We start from the raw sequence: 19,070 nt of genomic DNA, 5'->3' as shown, positions 1-19,070 counted from the left end.
AAAAAACTAAATAGTCAGAATTTGGATGACAATAAACTCCTGTACACTACTTTAGTCAACTACAATAATCTGACGCAAGTGGCCCTCTACCATATTGGTGGAGAGGAGTGATGCCCTTGCACCATGAAGTGGGTTTGAAACCCCCCCCCCCCCCCCCCCCCCGACTCCCTAATCTAACATCTAATACAACAAATCTATCATTTGAAAAAAAAAAAAAAACTACAATAATCTAACTCCTAGAAGTTTGGATTACAATAAACTTATAAGACCAACTGCAATGGTTGGGTTAAAATTCAAATTTTAAGTTTTAAACCCGCCCAAAGTTCTCCAATCATTAGGCTAAAAAATGTTTTGGGTTAAAATTTATTATTGGGACAAATTTAACCCAGAAAATGAGCTAAGGTTAGTGGCTGAGTCCTAGTTGCTGATGATGTAGGCCTCTTGGGGAAAGACCAAAGACTATCTTCTTTATCAAACGGCCCAAGTGGTGGGACCGTCGGTTGAACCAATAGTTCATGTTCAACTTTTTTTTTTTAAATCAAATTTATAAATACATTAAATCCAATGATTGAGATCGAATATAAGCAAATCTAACGATAAAAAGAAGGTCTATAAACCCAAAATAAATCCAACGGCTAAAACAATTAAAAAAATTATTTAAATCAAAACTCACAAAAAAACTCTATAAATACCTATGTATTTGTTCAAACATCCACACAAAATCCACTTTCGTTAAACAATTTTTTTTTTTCTTTCTATCCACCTATATATTATTGTGTTTAAGAATGAGTTGTGTAGTTTCCATGTTGTTTCATGTGTTGTATATATGTAAGAATGTGGTAAATATAATGATTTTTCATTATGTATCGGAAAATTTTCATAAAAATAAATTAGGATAATCTACATAAATTTTATTTTTTTTAAAAGTTACTAAAAAAAATTTGACTAAAATTATTTTTTAATAATTTCGGGCTAAAAATTTAAGCCAAAACCATTAGAGAATAAAAGCTAGGGGTGGGCAAACAGGCCCTAGGCCCGCGGGGTGGGCCAGTTCCATGAGTTCGGGATGGGTACGGGGCTGGTCTAAAATTTGTAAAGACAAAACGGGACGGGTCGGGGCAGGTTCACAAAATTATCGGGATGAGACAGGTGCAAAAGCCTTAGGAAATGAGGCCTCGGTTGGACCCGTTTTTCCCAATTCTCATAAAATTATCAGAATATTTGACACACCCACCTCAAAAGGAGCTACTTTTCTCTGTCTCCTTTCTTTGTCTCCTTTCTCTGTCTCCACAAACCTCAAAATGAGCTCCTTTTCTTTCTTCATTGGCTCTCTATTCCCTTCTTTTTCCTTGCACTTTCCCCGTCACTTTTCAATTTTTCTTGCTTTTTCTCCCTCCATAGAAAGGTGCAACTCTAGCCACTGAAGGGTCCAATGAAGAGGATAAGGACGAGATTGACTTCGATTTTGATGATTTTGAAGGTGATTCTCTTTCCTTATAGCCTATGTAGTCTTATGTTGATGAGACCAAAATCAGTCAAATCACTGAATTTTGTTATGAAGGAAATGCTTTGTTTTCACAATTTGATGAAGAAACCATCTTGTCTTATGGTTAATGGCAGATGACGAAGACAATATGTTGGAACACTATTTGGCTGAGAAGTTGGACTCATCAACCCACTCTTCGAAAAGAGTCACCAACTAGATCTAAAAACAACTGAATGAGAGCACCGTCTGATGAACAGATGGGTTACTGGAGGATTTACTCAAGACGTCGACGAAGACGTTAGGGAGGGGAACGAATAGGATGACGAAGACCAGACTTAGGCATGAGTGAAGATTTGGACCCGTCGGAACCGATCCATTTCAACAGGCCAGGTTAGGTCCAGATCCTATTTTGAAAAATCCAAAACTCACCCCGTCTTGTCCCATTTTATTTACAAACGGATCCGGTTCGGTTCCTTCAATTTTGGGCCCGGCCCGACCCTTGCCCACTCCTAATAAAAGCTTTCTAGGTTAGAACCTAAATTGGAGTTGATTAAGATTGATGCTTTTTATTCTGGGCTAAAAAAAAAGGTTTTAACCTCAACCATTGGAGTTGGTCCTCAGGAAGGAAAATATCTACATAATCAAAATATCAATCTTAAATCAACTCCTAATTTGGTGGAATGTAATTGACGTCTCAACACTTTTCTTGAGTTGGATAGTGAATATCAAGAACTCTCAACTTATGTAATATAACTAAGAAAAAAAAATTCATTTCCTACGTTTCTGTGAACAAATTTGCTAGTTGGTGTGGTGAAGCAACGTACTTTGTACCATCCAACAATCTTGCACGCTATCTCTAATGATCTAAAAATCAATCTCTATATGTCTAGTTTTTTGTCATTGAAAACGGGATTAGCAACAATATTTAAAGCTGCTTGGTTATCACAATTCCATGTCGCAGACCAAGGATGTGGCAAGTTCAAATTCTTCAAAAGATATCGAAGCCAAGACAATTCACACGAAGTGCCTGTCATGCAGTGGCGAAGCCACGTGGGAGCGAGGAGTGGCGGTCGCCACTCCCCTCGCCGGGAAACACCACTAGACCCCAGGTCTTCGCCACTCCCTTCGCGCGCCTCGCCGGAAAATAATGGTTCACGCAGAGGCAGAGCCCTCTGTTTTTCTGAGTTTTCTGGGCAATCTGCAGTGCAAATTGCATTCTAATTTTTTTTTTATAAAAAACCAGGCCAAAACGACGCCGTTTTGGACTTGGTAAATTTTTTTTTAAAAAACTAAATCAAAACGGCGCCGTTTTGATAGTGGAATTTAAAAAAAAAATATAATGGGGTGGGGGACCGCTTCCGCGTGTCACCCCAATGAAACCCTAGCTTTCTTCTTTTGTCTGTACCCCCCACACACACCCCATCCGCACACTGCACACCCTTTACTCTTTTCTATCCTTCTCTTCTGTCTTCTTCACCAATAATCAATACACACACAGAGAGCGGGCCACCATCCATCTCAGCCAAGTTGCTCCTTAAACTCCAGCAGCCAAGCCAAAGCCACAAAGTCCTCTTTAATTTCTGTTCCACAAGTCAGTGAGCCACTCTCCTCTCCTCTGAGAGATTGAGCCGGCGCCAATCACTATTTAAAGGTAAATTTTTTAATTCTTAAATGCATAATCCCTACCTTAATTATGTGAATCAAATAATATATGGTTATTGATTATTCATGTCATAGTTATTTAATACAAATTATGAAATTATTTTTTAGGGTGAAATTATTGATACGAATTGTTGGGAATTAGAAGAATCATGTGTATGTATAATTGTACATATAGATAAATTGGCATGTCAAAAGTCATCTTTAACTAAACTTATTGGTAATAAGCCACATTTTGAATGAAATTATGAAATTATTTTTTAGGATGAAAATTAAAATTTGAATTCTTTGAATCTTGATGGATGATTAGTTGAATTGCTTAGTTGTATTCATATGAATATGATGAGTTAAATTACTTAGTTGTATTCATATGAATATGATTAGTTGAATTGCTTAGTTGTATTCATAGAGTCTAAGAATTTTTATTTCTTTTCATTTTACAGTTACGTAATGGAACGATACTATAAGAAACAGTGCTTAAATCCTCCTTCAAACATTTTGGGTAGTCCTCCTCCTTCAAATATTTCGAGTAGTCCTCCTCCTCCTTCAAATATTCCAAGAAATCCTCCTTCAAATATTCCAAGTAGGTCACAACAAAGTGAGGCCACTGAGTTGGATGAAATATTGGCTAATCTTCCTGCAGACCTTGCACATAGACGTCGAATGCTTGATTATCCACCTAATTATCGTGAAGCAATTCGTAGACACTATCTCCAAAATGATCCTTGTCAACCTAGAGACCACATCATGCCAAGAAAGGTTAGCGACAATCGATGTTTTATCATTGGTTGGTTTGATAAGTTTAAGTGGTTGGAGTATAGTATATCAAAAAATGCTGCATTTTGCCGTTATTGTTATCTTTTCAAATGTGATTTTGATCAAATGGGTAGCACTGGAAGTAATGTCTTCACTGAGATAGGGTTTACAAATTGGAAGAAAGGACCCAAAAATCTTCGAGTCCATGAGGGAGGTGTTGGAAGTCTTCATAATAAAGTTGTACAACAAGCTAGAGATTTGATGACACAAAAACAACACATTGAAACATTTGTGATTAAGCAAACCGATGAAGCTCACATTAATTATCGTACTTTATTGAGTGCCTCACTTGAGTGCACAAGATGGTTGTTGGGACAAGGTTTACCTTTTCGTGGCCATGATGAATCATTGAAATCAAGCAATAGGGGCAATTATTTGGAGCTTATGCAATTTCTTTCCAAGCATAATGAACAAGTTAGGAAGGTTGTGTTTGAGAATGCTCTCAAGAATCTTAAGTATACTTCTTCCGATATTCAAAAAGATCTTGTCCGTGCTTGTGCCATTGAAACTGTAGGTGCAATCACTAAAGCTATGGAAGGTGCATTTTTTTCTCTTTTGGTTGATGGAGCACGTGATTCTTCAACTAAAGAGCAAATGGCGGTGGTATTGCGTTATGTGAATAAAAAAGGAGAAGCAATTGAAAAGTTTTTGGGTGTTCAACATGTCTCCTCTACAACTAGTAGCTCGCTTGAAGATGCCATTGAGAGATTGTTTGCTACAACAAATTTGAGTATGTCTAAGTTACGAGGACAAGGCTATGATGGAGCTAGCAATATGAAAGGTGAGTTGAATGGTCTTAAAACAAAGATTTTGAACAAATACCCTCAAGCATTTTATATTCATTGTTTTGCACACCAACTTCAACTAGCTCTTGTATTCGTGGCAAAGGAAAATGAGGATGTTGCCAATTTCTTCATTAATGCTAGTAGTTTGGTGAATCTTATTGGATCATCGTGTAAGCGTCGTGATGCATTTAGAGAGAAACAACAAGAACAAATTCAGAAAGCTTTTGATCTTGGTAATCTTGAAACGGGTAAAGGGTTAAATCAAGAAATGAGTCTCATGCGTCCATATGATACACGGTGGAACTCGCATTATGGTACTATAGTTAGTATTATTGTTATGTTTGAAGCCGTGGTAGAGGTGGTTGAATGGATTAACAGTGATCGCAACCAAGATAATCTCGGTGAAGCAACTAGGTTATTCAAAGACATACAAACTTTTGATTTTGCATTTCACCTTTTCTTGATGAGACTTATATTGGGAATTACAAATGAGTTATCACAAGCATTGCAAAAGAAAGATCAAGATATTGTGAATGCAATGGCGTTAGTAGAAGTATGCAAGCAAAGACTACAATCCTTGAGAGATGATGACTTTGGGGACTTGCTTCATGATGTAGAAAAGTTTTGTGAGGAGCATGATATTATCGTTCCTAACATGGAGGATTTGCATTTCGTACCTGGAAAATCAAGGCGTAAAGCTCCAAAAATCACAAACTTCCATTACTATCGTGTGGACCTCTATTTTCAAGTCCTTGATATGCAACTAAAGGAGTTGAATGATCGCTTCAATGAGGTAAACACCGAGTTACTTCTTTGTATGGCTTGTTTGAGTCCGGTGAATAATTTTGCATCTTTTGACAAAGCAAAAATTGTTCGTTTAGCCAAACTTTATTCTCAAGATTTTGATCGTATGGACCTCATGAATCTTCCAATTCAACTTGACAATTATGTCGATGCACAAAATCAGCTATGACTTTGGTACAACAGAAAGTGTCAGGTTTTGTGACCTTCGCTTGGTTGCTTCGGTCACTAGTGAGGATAAGTACGTAAATGAATAGAGACAGAGAAGCAAACACAGGATGTACGTGGTTCACCCAGATTGGCTACGTCCACGGAGTAGAGGAGTTCTCATTAATTGTGAAGGGTTTACACAAATACATAGGTTCAAGCTCTGGTTTAGTGAGTTCTAGTGAATAGTTTAGTACAAAATAACATTAGAGATTATTGTGGGAGAATGATCCCTATTTATAGAAGAGAGTTTCTAGTTTTGTTCTAATATTGACACGTGTCGTGTTGTGATTGGCTTCTGATGTTGACACGTGTCGCGCTGTGATTGGCTTCTGATGTCGACACGTGTCGCATTGTGATTGGCCTTCTGGTTGAAGGGAAACTCTTCTGGGTCCTTGACGGTATAACGTTGACCGGTGCTCAGTAGTTTCGGGATTAGTTAAGTATGGTACAAACAGTGCTCCCCTAAGTTCCCGAGTGAGGGAAGCTCCTCGGTTGGGGACTTGCAAGATCCAAGCCGCTGAGTAATCACGAAACTTCTAAGTACCGAGGTGTGGTATCGTCTTCACTTGCCTTATCTTTCTCATAGGTAGATGTGGCATCTTCTCTGGAAGTACGCTTCCTTCATCCAGGAGTGGTATCTTTAACCGATGAAGATGCACAAGGTAATGTATCAATTTCACTTGAAGCTTACTTGTAGTTTCGGGCTTGGTCAAGTGCTATACAAACCCTATAGTAGGAGTCCCCCAAGTCGCCGAGCTAGGAGATCTGCCGAAAGAGGTGACAGACAAGGTAAGTAGTCAAACTTCCAAGCAAGCAAACCAGGATCAGAGGTTTGACTTCGGCTTCCGGTTGATTGTTCTCCTTCTCCTTGTCTCTCATTCAACTACCAGGATAAGGAGAAGCAAATGGATACGAGATGATATGAGATACTTTTGCTTTTGAAAAAGTAACTTTCCACAAGCTTATTCTTGAACTGTGCTGGAGGGTTTTCTGCTTCCCTCCAGAGTATAAGGCCGACTCAAGAATTTGAGGGTCAAAACAAGTCCATCAAATCTAGAGTACGTTTGACCTTGATGATATGGGATACTTTTGCTGTTGACAGAATAGTGAATGTGGTATGGAAAGATGTCGTGATGTAGTGATCTGTTTCAGCTCATCGTTGACCCTTCTGCTTCAATCTTTTGCATGGCAGAAGTGGTGTGCAACCTTTGCATGTAAATGGTCCTTCAGAACATTCCTTCATAGTGACTCATCCACGCTTGGCAGCTTCAGTGTAAAGAGCCAATATCTGATCAACTGTCATGAGGTATTTACCGGTGGAATTCGTGACCTTGACAACAGTTGAGGATGAGTACTCGAGAGCAATGCTAAGTAAGCAACCAGGCAAAGGTTCTAGGCAGTCAGTTCCAGATTGGAGGTTTGATTTCAGGTTCCGACTGACTGCTTTCTTTCTCCTTGTCCTGCAGGTGTGGACAAGGACAAAGACAGGGAGAAAGCATGATATGGGATACTCTTGCTTTCGACCCTGATGATATGAGATACTCTTGTTCTTGGTGTGGCTTATTTGCTGAGGTATTATCGGGGGGAAATAAAGCTGAGTATTTCGAGAGGTTATGTTGAGGGTGCCTTCTCGAATGCGAGAAATGGTTGAGCATTTTTGCAGGTTTTTCTGTCCGTGGAGGAGGGAGGTCGACATATATAGGAATTTCTCAATAGCAAGTAGTAATGCTATTCCTTTACCATTCTCGGTCACAGCAATGTAGTGGGAGCTATCAGCTTCACGTGTTTTAACTTTGTCAGAGTACTTTGAAAAAGATGTATGTGGTATCTGGAAAGCTGATGTTGCGTGTGAAGATTACAGACAAGCTTTATCTAAGGAAATCTGGCTCTCGAAGTTCTGAGAGCTGTGCCTCTTTGATTTTCGAACAAGCAATCCCGTCGGGGATCTGGCTCTCGAGATTCGGAAAGCGGTGCCACTTCGGCTTTTAAGAGAGTAATTATGTTGGGAGTCTTTTCTCGAATGTGAGTAAAGGTTGGACGTTCTTGCCAGTCTGTCTTGCCACAGAACACGGAGGTCGACACACATAGGGACTTTCCAGTTGTCAAGCAGTTGTGCTGTTCCTTTACCCTCGTGGGTAATAGCAGGGTAGCTGGAACTTCGAAATTCTCGTGCCTAAACTTTGTCAGAGATCTTTGGCAAAGTTATATGTGGTACCCGAGGAGTTGATGGTGCGTGTGGAGAGTGGTGATTGAACAGTAAGATTCACGTGCTTTCTACTTCACCAGAAATTTTCGACAGATTGCCCGTAATTTCCGCAAAGCTGAGTGTGCATGTGACAGGTGCTGACGAGGCTGAAAAAGCAGGTGCTTCTTCGATTTCTGAGATCGACCCTCATGGTCTCTAAGCAGCCCAACTTTTGAGAAAAAAACGCCCCTTCGATTTTTGAAGCTCCGTCTATTGCAGATATTTATAGAGGCTGGCATTAAGTTCCACAACACACTTGAATCTCCACCAGTAGAAGCTCCCTTCTTGCACTTCTAAAATCTTGATTTGTCTGACCTCTTCCTTCTTCAACACCCTTGAAAATGTCTGGCCCCTCCGACCGTCGTTTTGATTTGAACCTTTGAGAAGAGACAGCCACGCATTCTCCAGACAACATATGGCGCCCATCCTTCATATCCCCTACTGGTCCTCTTACCGTTGGGGATTCTGTGATGAAGAATGATATGACCGCTGCGGTGGTGGCCAGGAACCTTCTCACTCCCAAAGATAACATACTACTTTCCAAACGATCTGATGAGTTGGTTGTTAAGGACTCTCTGGCTCTTAGTGTTTAGTGTGCAGGTTCTGTGTCTAATATGGCCCAACGCCTATTTGCTAGAACTCGCCAAGTTGAATCATTGGCTGCTGAAGTGATGAGTCTCAAACAAGAGATTAGAGGGCTCAAGCATGAGAATAAACAGTTGCACCGGCTCGCCCATGACTATGCTACAAACATGAAGAGGAAGCTTGACCAGATGAAGGAATCTGATGGTAAGGTTTTACTTGATCATCAGTGGTTTGTGGGTTTGTTCCAAAGGCATTTATTGCCTTCGTCTTCTGGGGATGTACCTGGTAACGAAGCTTCAAATGATGAACCTCCAATGCCTCTTCCTTCTGGGGTTTTGTCAAGTACTGAGGCTCCAGATAACCACCCTCCGGTGCTTTCTCTTTCTGGGGCTCTACCGACTGCTGACACTTCCCCTAAGCAATTTTTATGAAGGCTCCCTTTTGTTTGTTTATTTTGACTCATGTACATGTACATATTTGTAGCTTATCGGAAGTATTAATAAATAAGCTTTGCTTCATTTCAACATATTGTGTTAAATACACCAAAGCCTTCTTCAGAAAGTTCTTTGAATTTTTTCTTTTGTTGAAACTTGTATTGTTGGAGCTTTGTGAGTGAAGCATGTAGTTTGAGGTAGTGTTCCCTTAATTTCCTGAGTGAGGAAAACTTCTCGGTTGGAGACTTGAAAAATCCAAGTCACTGAATGGTTGTGAGACTTCCGAGTATCAAGGTGCAGTAGCATATGGTGGGAGTCCCCCAAGTCTTCAGGCGAGGAGAGTTGCCGAATGAGGTGTCTTGCTTGCTACTAATTTGTCAAAGTAACGAAGCCTTGTTTTGATGTCACACCTTCATATATGCCTTATCCAAAAATATTTCAAGCTAGGTTTAGCTTTGGGAGGGCCCAAAATTTTTGTGTAGTCCAAAACTGCTCATTTGTTTTCAAGCCCTCGAAAAGAAGGGATCCAGTGCCTTTGTTCATTTTTTATTTGTGTGGCAAGCCCAAAGAGGAGAACAGGTTTGTGCCCACTCCCCTTTATTTATTTTTTGTGAAGCCCAATGCTTTCTTGCTTCATATTGGGAGGTAGAGAAATAATAACAATGAGACTCAAAGTCTCATCCCTTTGCCTGTGTCTTCTTCCCCATTTCCCTGGACTTTGCTCAATATGGCACTGTGCATTTATTCCTTTTGTCCGTCACTTTTTGTGGCTTTTAGCTATTCTTTTGCTTTGCCTTTTCCTTTCTTTGCTGGAAAGGTCTTCATGTCCCCGTAAAAATCTGAATTATTCCAAAGCCATGATGAAGGAAAGTGGGTGTTGGAGCTAAGGAAGTGAAGGAAGGAGTTAACGTAGAGGGCGCGGTAACTCTGCAAGATAACACCATTCTCTGTAGCTCAACTCGCAAGGTTGTCTTCATGAAAATTGTTCCTTAGCTTGTGAACTACGACATATCCAAATTTGAGAGCCATCGGAGTAGTACAACTCCAGATATTCAGGTATGGTGAGTAATTGTTCATCATTTTTCTGTTAACCCGTCAGACTTATTGTGAGCTTCGAAACTTCATTTTCCCTTGTTCAGATCAACATACTTTCTTCATTGAAGTTGTTCCTAACCTTGTGAAATACAACATATCCAAATTTGAGATTCATCGGAGTAGTACAACTCCAGATATTCAGGTATGATGAGTAACTATGCATCATTTTGCTGTTAACCCGTCAGACTTATTGTGAGCTTCGAAACTTCATTTTGTCTTGTTCAGATCAACATAATTTCTTCATTGAAGTTGTTCCTGACCTTGTGAACTACAACCTATCCAAATTTGAGATTCATCGGAGTAGTACAACTCTAGATATTCAGGTATGATGAGTAACTGTGCATCATTTTGCTGTTAACCCGTCAGACTTATTGTGAGCTTCGAAACTTCATTTGTTCTTGTTCAGATCAACATACTTTCTTCATCAAAGTTGTTCCTCATCATCTCTTCCATAACATATCAAAAATTCAGAACAAACTAATGGTTGGATATTTCCAGATATTCGAAACACCGCAGCAGCGTTGAAGCTTGCAGAAATATGACCGTCATGGTTGGAGCTTCAACACTCTAACTTCCGTCGCTCAAATGGAAACATTTCCTTCGTGAAAGTTGTTCATCTGCTCAAGAACTATAAGATGTCCAAAATTCAGCTCTACTGAAGAAGAGCAGGAGTTGCAGAAATTTGATAGATGGAAAGAGGCGGAAGAGGGAAAGGGAGAAAAAGGTTGCTTGGGTTGGATTTTATATAATTGTATGTCTGTTTATGATAGGGATATTGTGGATGTAAAACAAAAAGGTTTGTGTTCACTCATGTGTTGTTGTACAAGTTCAAGAGAATCTTGGTTGTGTGAACAAAATTTGTTTATTTGCCACAAGGTTTTGTGTTTGGAAAATAGTTTAATAGGTAAGGTTTATTGACTATAGATTTGTGCTTGGGTAGATAGCTTGACTAGTGGAAGCTAGTTGTAGGACACAAAACTTGAATTAGCTTCGCACTATCTTGATGAAGAGTGTGTGAAGCTTGTATATGTTTTGGTGTTGAAATTTTGTATGGTAGGTGAAGTTGTGAGGTTGAAGCTTTATAGGTGAAGCTTTAGTGTTGAAGCTTTATAGGTGAAGCTTTAGTGTTGAAGCTTTATAGGTGAAGCTTTTGTTGGCACCATAAATTGATTGTGCTTCGCACTATCTTGATGAACATAGTGCGAAGCTTTTGAGATTGATATTTGTCCTCCATTGATGAAGCTTTTGTTGGCACCATAAATTGATTGTGCTTCGCACTATCTTGATGAACATAGTGCGAAGCTTTTGAGATTGATATTTGTCCTCCATTGATGCTTCGCACTATCTTGATGAACATAGTGCGAAGCTTTTGAGATTGATATTTGTCCTCCATTGATGAAGCTTTTGTTGGCACCATAAATTAATTGTGCTTCGCACTATCTTGATGAACATAGTGCGAAGCTTTTGAGATTGATATTTGTCCTCCATTGATGAAGCTTTTGTTGGCACCATAAATTAATTGTGCTTCGTACTATCTTGATGAACATAGTGCGAAGCTTTTGAGATTGGGAGTTGAATCCCATTGATGAAGCTGCTGTGTTCCCCCTTCCCTTTTTTTTTTTTTTTTGTTTTTTTGTTTTTTTGTTTTTGGTTGGAGGGGGGAACTGAAACATTTGAAATTTGAAACTCCCTAATGTTAGAAGTTTGAAGATTTTCCATGTGGGGCTTTCTCATGGTTTGAATTTGAATTTTGAATGTTAATAGCCATGTTGAACTATATATAAGAAGGATAAGTTTCTATTCTTTACCTTACCTTCATTTGCTCATCTTGTAGTGATTTTTGAAGACAGAGTGCTTTTTACTTGAAAGGGATTCTAGCATTGCTTTGCTGCACCATCTTCAGGTTGGTAGTCTTCTCCACTACATTGGATGTTTTCCTTTTTGTTGAATTGTTGGAATGTTCATGTATTTTGTGAAGAACATAATGAACTGGTTGAGCTGTTCATCATGCCCTGTGAGCTTCCTTATGTTTTGATCCTTCATGTAGTGATAGAGTTTGTTTCTGTTTGTTGTAGATGTCGGAGTTTGGAAGTCTAAGTTATGAGGGCTCCCCTAGCTCGGGCTCTAGGTTTGAGCCTGCAATGTCGGAGTCTTCATGGCCTTTGTTAGAGTCTTGTACAAAAGAAACGTTGGATGATCCTCACAATTGTCAAACCTTAGCCAATATTGGTTATTCCTCCATGTTAGTGGGTGAGGGGGTTGTTTGTGACGCCATACCCATATGTCGTTCTGATCCTCACAATTGTCAAACCTTAGCCGAGATTGGTTCTTCCTCCATACGAATGGGTGAGGGGGTTGTTTGTGATGCCATACCCATATTTCGCTCTGAGTTCACAGCGGACCATTTAGAAAATAACTTGTTAGATAGCGAAAAGCAGCTTGAGGCCCTAAGGCAATCATGTAGTATCCCCCGTAGTGTAGGAATACGTTTGGTGCGTTGTGAAGAATTGTCTTCTGAGCCGCCCACGGGTCATGTTATGTTCTATACCCAGACATTAGTGACCTTGGGGGTAAATTTACCTTTGCATCTGTGGTTGCAACAGATGCTGTCTTTTATTGGTTATGCACCGGGGCAACTCAACCCTGGTTTCTAGGATACCTTGATCGGGTTTTATATTATATGGATGGAGTGTGGATTAGGTGAACCTTCCTTCCATCAGTGGCGCTACTGTTATAAGATGCGCCCGGTGAAAGCATGTACGGGTTATGCTGAATGTGCATGTCGGAGTGAGAGAGAGCGTGTTGTCTTTGATAAGAGAAAGGCGTACTGCACATGGAAGAAACGTTGGTGCTTTCTTTATAATGATTGAGAGCATGCTAAGGGTGTCACGCCTGAGCGACGTGTTCCTACTCATTTCCAGACTGTAGGTTGTAATGTATCCATTTTCTCATTATTTGCTATTGTTGTGATTTTCTCTTGCTTCTAAGATTTTTCTTCATGCAGTGACACGAGGCACCATCAAACTCTCCGGACAGGAGCTAGCTGATGTAGAGAAAGTACTGAGGGTGCCTAAAGAAGATAGACACTTGGGTAAGCTACGACCCTTGTTTCGAAAGTACGGTTTCCAGCCCTTAGTTTCCGAGTGCCAGAGACGAGCGAGTAAGTTGTATCCTCACTTGATCCTTGTTCTTCCCTTTTTTTATATATAGATATATAATGTGGTATTCCTTACTTTGATTTTCCTTGTTCAGTGGAGAAGGTGGGCAAGAAAGTGGAGACTAGCACCAAGAAAAGAAGAGTGCCCATGTTAGTTCCTTGAGAAGACATCATGTTTCACAAGGAAGCTCGCAAGCACCGAGTAAGACCAATCATTAAAACTAAGTCTCGAGAAGAAGTCCTCAAGGTTGCTGCCTCGAAGAAAGCTGAAGCTGAGACCATTGGATGTGCTGCTGCCATAGTTGCCGGGGAAGATAGGCGATTGCTGCCTCCTCTTCCTACTATTAATCCCATCTTTCCTTCAGTTAGGGAACACATTGGGCAGGAAGGTGATCCTAGTTCTAGCAGCAAGGGTAAAGATAAGGAAGAGGTTGGCAGTGTCCCTTGGAAGGATTTGAAGGTTGCCATGTGGCCAAAGGACTTTGGGTATATCAACAATTGCCTGGCAGGGCGTCGATTCACTTTCGATGAGCTCGGAGAGCCCTTAGCTAAAGATGAATCGGATTGCGACCGGATGTTGAAGCTGTCTTCATATGTGAGTGTTACTTTGTCATTCCCTTGTTTTCTCCTCTTTATTAGCATTATTTTAGTAATGATGATCGTCTTGTCCTGCAGGTCATGGCTGAGTATCACGACAGACTGCGAGAGGCTGAACGGTGCAAGGTGAAATTGAAAGAGAATAAGCAGATTGTGAATGATGCCAGGAAGACGAGCAAAGCTTTAGCTAAGGCCATCCAAGTCAAGGATCAACATTTTGAGAGTTTGAAGAGGCGGAATGGTGAGAACTTGAGACTCAAGGTACAGTTGGAGGCGACTAAGAAACAGTTGGAGACAACTATGCTCGAGGTTTCCAAGGTTAAAGGGGAGTTGGATAGTGCCTTGGTTGAAGTTTCTGAGCGGAAGAATAGGATCCCGACTGAGAAGGAAGCTGCTGTGAAGGAGTTCTTGGGTTCCCAGGCCTTTCTCCATGTCCTTAGACCTCGCTGTATCCAGGAAGTTCATTTTGAAAAAAGAAAGTGGATGGCTGTCCTTGATCGTTATGATGATGGAAGCGTTCTTCGAAAATACCGTGAAGAAATAGATGAACATCATCGAAAAGGTGAAACCTTCGACCTTGCAGTTTATTATAGCAGTGCAGATGAGTCTGGCGATGAGGCTAGTGCTGATGAGCAGAGTCATCAGGGTGATGATGAGTTTAGAGATGTAGAAAATGGTGGTAGGACTCAGAGTGATATGATCAGGGGTTCAACCTCAGATGAGGATGATTAGACGTGCTTTCACTTTTTGCATGTACTCTACCTGCACTAGTTTGTTGTTTGTATGGCATGTGCCATGTTATAAGCTTGAGGGTTTTTTTTTTTTTTTTTGTATGTTTATGAGTGTTTGCATTATCAAGCAAGTGTTTGTATTATCAAGCTTCAAGTGTTCGTATTATCAAGTTTCAAGTGTTTGCCCTATCATTGATGAATGTTTGGCTATGTTTGCATAGATCCTTTGTATAGTCTTGTTGACATATACTTAGATTTTATTTTGTATTGGAAACATGTGCGTTGAAGCTTCAACACTTGAGTGTTTCATTGCTCAGAATGTAAAAGAGTTTAGGGCCGAGTTGGCTAAATCACCTCTTTATTGAATTCATACCAAATGGTCTTTGTTACATAGGATGCCGAACGGCTGTAGCTTAACACTTGTACAATGTGAGTCTATTTGTAATAGTATTTCAAGTGGTCAGCATTCCATGGATGGCCAAGGGTCTTGCCGTCGGAGCTTCTGAGCTTGTAGGAGCCAGGGCGGCTGATGTCGACGATCTCGAACGGTCCGTCCCAGTTAGGACTGAGTGTTCCTTCACTCGGGACTCTATCACAGAGTAATCTTTTCTTCAGTACCCAGTCTCCCACTTTGAAAGAGCGAGGTTTGACCCTTGAGTCGTAGTAGTTGGAGATGCGCTGCTTGTAGGCGACATTCCTCAGGTGAGCCTGATTTCTGTGTTCCTCGACTAGATCCAGGTTGAGGGTGAGTTGCTTGTCGTTCTCACTCTGTATGTAGTTCTGGATTCGGTATGTTGCTTGCTCAAGCTCAACTGGGACAACTGCTTCTGTACCAAAAGCAAGTGAGAACGGAGTTTCTCCTGTGGAAGTCCGATATGAAGTGCGGTATGACCAAAGAACTTGCGGTACGAATTCTGGCCAACAACCTTTAGCTTTGTCCAAGCTAGTTTTCAGAGTGCGCTTGATTATTTTGTTAACGACCTCGACTTGTCTGTTAGACTGTGGATGGGCTGGAGAGGCAAAACATAAGTTGATGTTGAACTTAGAGCAGAACATCTTGAACTTCTTGTTGTCGAACTGCCGCCCATTGTCTGTGACTATCGCATTGGGAATGCCGAATCTGCAGAGGATGTTCTTCCATACGAAGTCTTCTATTTTTCCCTCAGTAATGGTTGCCAAGGGTTCTACTTCAACCCACTTTGTGAAGTAGTCAACTGCAACGATTGCATAGCGAACCTTGCCTTTCCCTGCAGGCATTGGGCCGATCAAATCAAGTCCCCATTGGACGAAGGTCCAAGGGCTGATAATAGGAGTGAGCGGCTCTGGAGGGGAGTGAGGGATAGTTGCGTAGCGTTGACACTTATCACATGAGCGAGATATTCTGATGGCATCTTGGTGGAGTGTTGGCCAATAGTATCCTTGGCGAAAAGTCTTGTGTGCTAGGGATCGAGACCCAGCATGATCTCCGCAGACTCCTTCATGTATTTCCCGAAGGACAATTTCCGCCTCCGCAGGTGTAAGGCATCTTAGGTATGGCAGGGTAAAACCGCGCTTGTAGAGTTGGTCATTAATGATCAGGTAGCGGGCAGACTTGTATCGAACCTGCTTAGCTTGGACTTTGTCAATTGGGAGGGTGCCAAATGTTGATGCACAAAATCAGCTATGACTTTGGTACAACAGAAAGTGTCAGGTTTTGTAACCTTCGCTTGGTTGCTTCGGTCACTAGTGAGGATAAATACGTAAATGAATAGAGACAGAGAAGCAAACACAGGATGTACGTGGTTCACCCAGATTGGCTACGTCCACGGAGTAGAGGAGTTCTCATTAATTGTAAGGGTTTACACAAATACATAGGTTCAAGCTCTGGTTTAGTGAGTTCTAGTGAATAGTTTAGTACAAAATAACATTAGAGATTATTGTGGGAGAATGATCCCTATTTATATAAGAGAGTTTCTAGTTTTGTTCTAATATTGACACGTGTCGTGTTGTGATTGGCTTCTGATGTTGACACGTGTCGCGCTGTGATTGGCTTCTGATGTCGACACGTGTCGCATTGTGATTGGCCTTCTGGTTGAAAGGAAACTCTTCTGGGTCCTTGACGGTATAACGTTGACCGGTGCTCAGTAGTTTCGGGATTAGTCAAGTATGGTACAAACAAATTACATTCATGATATGAAGATGCATAGTGAGTTTTCATCATTGAGAGGAATTAGTGATCTTGCACAAGAGTTAGTGAAGACCGGGAGGTGTGAAAGTTATATGTTAATGTATAAACTTCTTACATTGGCTTTGGTGTTACCGGTTGCAACCGCTTCGGTGGAGAGAGCTTTTTCTGCTATGAAAATTGTGAAAACACCATTGCGTAACAAAATGGGAGATCAATGGTTGAGTGATAGCATGCTTGTTTACATTGAGAAAGATGTATTTGCTTTTATTGATAATGAGCCTATTATGCGACGTTTTCATGACATGAAACCTCGCCGGCAACAATTGTAATTTATTTGTATTGATTAATTATGGAAGACATTACTATATAAAAACATTTAGTTGTTGCCATTTTTCTTTAACCTTGCATTCTTTTAAGTTCGCCCCTCCCCTCGAGAAATCCTGGCTTCGCCACTGCTGTCATGCATAGTTGCACTCGGTAACTACCAGGGTTTAATGCATATCACAAACTCACTAAGCTATCCATAGGACAACTGTGATGTGAATGATGCTTCAAGTCAAATGACTAACTCTGCATGATTACAGCGGTCAAAATCTTATTAACATGAGTATGTATCTAGTGTACACAAAAAAGTTTGTGTTTGATCACGTGTAGTGAACTTAACTATTCGAGCACTTACGTATTTGTTTTAGTCTCACTATACAATGACACGAGATAAATTATCATGTACCCGATACATACTGGTCTTTGCAGATAGCCAACACCAAATTGACATTCCTATGACTATAAATAATGAAGAAATATATGTCATATGGGGTTTGTCTCAGCAACCTAAATATATTGGTTTGCAATCTGAAACGAATAACAAACAATAATCTTTGCTCGTTACTTTAAAAATAAACAGTGTTCTAATGCATGGAGTAATTTCATAAACTAATTACACTTAATTGGTTTTATGAGCATATTAATTTCTACTTAATTCTTGTATCAGCCTAAACGGCTATAAAGGAAAGAAGTATTTACTAGGACTGAAGATCCTGGGAATGGAGGGGAAGTCCTCCCCTGCAGGAAACTCCCAAGCTCTAGAGGCCTCGAATGTCTACTTCTTCCAATCCTTGTTGGAATTGGGAAGCGCTTCGCCAGCATGTCCCCACTTCTTGCCTGAACTTGGACATGACTGCCCTGCTTCCAAACCTCGTAAACTTGGAACACCTCTGTCAAGTTACAACTCCTGGCCTGTAGTTGGACATGACTACTTGACACTCATTTTGTAGGATCGAGTTCACAATTTTTTTTATTAATTATTCAAACCGTCTATTTTTTTAATATATTTTTTTGAAAGATCATGTCTATAAAAAATTGCCCACATTTGAAACCATATGATTTTTGGATTAAACGATAATCACCCTAGTGTCTCTTTGCAAACCCGTATTCGTCCAGTTTTGTATTTGTCTAATTTTTTGTAATGATGATTTATGGATGATGAATTGAAATATAGACGATTCAAATCATTAAAAAAAGTTACGTAGTACGTCTTATAAAATACGTGTCAAATTAGGTGATAAGAACACTAGGTTTTTTCAAACAGCAGCAACTATTCGAAAGAAAAGAAACGAAATTAAGAGGATAAAGGACAATAATGGGTTTTGGTGGAATGTGGGTGAAGGACTTGAACAAGTTTTTGCGCAGGAATTTAAACTGTGCTTTTCTTATGATTATCCTCCTTCACCCGTGGATATTTCTTCTTGTGCTAATATTATTACCTCTTGCATTGATAATAGTCAAAATGAAATGCTTCTTAAACCTGTGGAGGACGTTGAGGTTTGGGAGGTAGTGAAAAGCATTGGTGCGGTAAAGGCACCAAGGCCTGATGGTATTGGTGCAAGTTTCTACCATGAATGCTGGGATATCATTAAAGATTCAGTTAATGCAATGGTAAAGGATTTTTTTCTTTAATAAGTCCAGTCTAAGATTGATTAATCATACCAACATAGATCCGGAGGTGGTAAGTAGCTATAGACCTATTAGCCTTTGTAATGTTAGTTACAAAATTATTATGAAAATCATTATCAAAAGGTTAAGACCTTTGCTCGATTTGTGAATATCTAACTGCCAAGGGGCTTTTGCCCCGGGACGTTATATTCATGATAATATATTGATAGCTCATGAGATGTTTTCTAGCTTTAAAGTAAAAAAAAAAAAAAAAAAGGATTGGAGCAATGGGAATTAAATTAGATCTTGAAAAGGCCTATGATTTCCTTAATTGGGATTATATTGAGTATGTGCTTTTGAGATTTGGTTT

The 19,070-nt window shown here is 40.2% G+C and overlaps 1 protein-coding gene and 1 pseudogene across 1 annotated transcript; both read left to right on the top strand.

The window, feature by feature from the left end:
* Positions 1 to 4,735: 4,735 nt before the first annotated feature.
* Positions 4,736 to 5,719, top strand: LOC126602903 (uncharacterized). Its single transcript, XM_050269728.1, has 2 exons — positions 4,736 to 5,419; positions 5,516 to 5,719. Exons 1-2 carry the CDS (start codon positions 4,736 to 4,738, stop codon positions 5,717 to 5,719), a joined length of 888 nt encoding a protein of 295 aa, XP_050125685.1.
* A 6,557-nt stretch (positions 5,720 to 12,276) lies between these two features.
* Positions 12,277 to 14,602, top strand: LOC126586688 (uncharacterized; annotated as a pseudogene).
* The last annotated feature ends 4,468 nt before the right edge of the window (positions 14,603 to 19,070 follow it).

Source organism: Malus sylvestris, chromosome 2 (genome assembly GCF_916048215.2).
Source record: "Malus sylvestris chromosome 2, drMalSylv7.2, whole genome shotgun sequence".
In the NCBI taxonomy this organism is placed as follows: Eukaryota; Viridiplantae; Streptophyta; class Magnoliopsida; order Rosales; family Rosaceae; genus Malus; species Malus sylvestris.
This window is presented reverse-complemented; position numbering and strand designations above follow the sequence as displayed.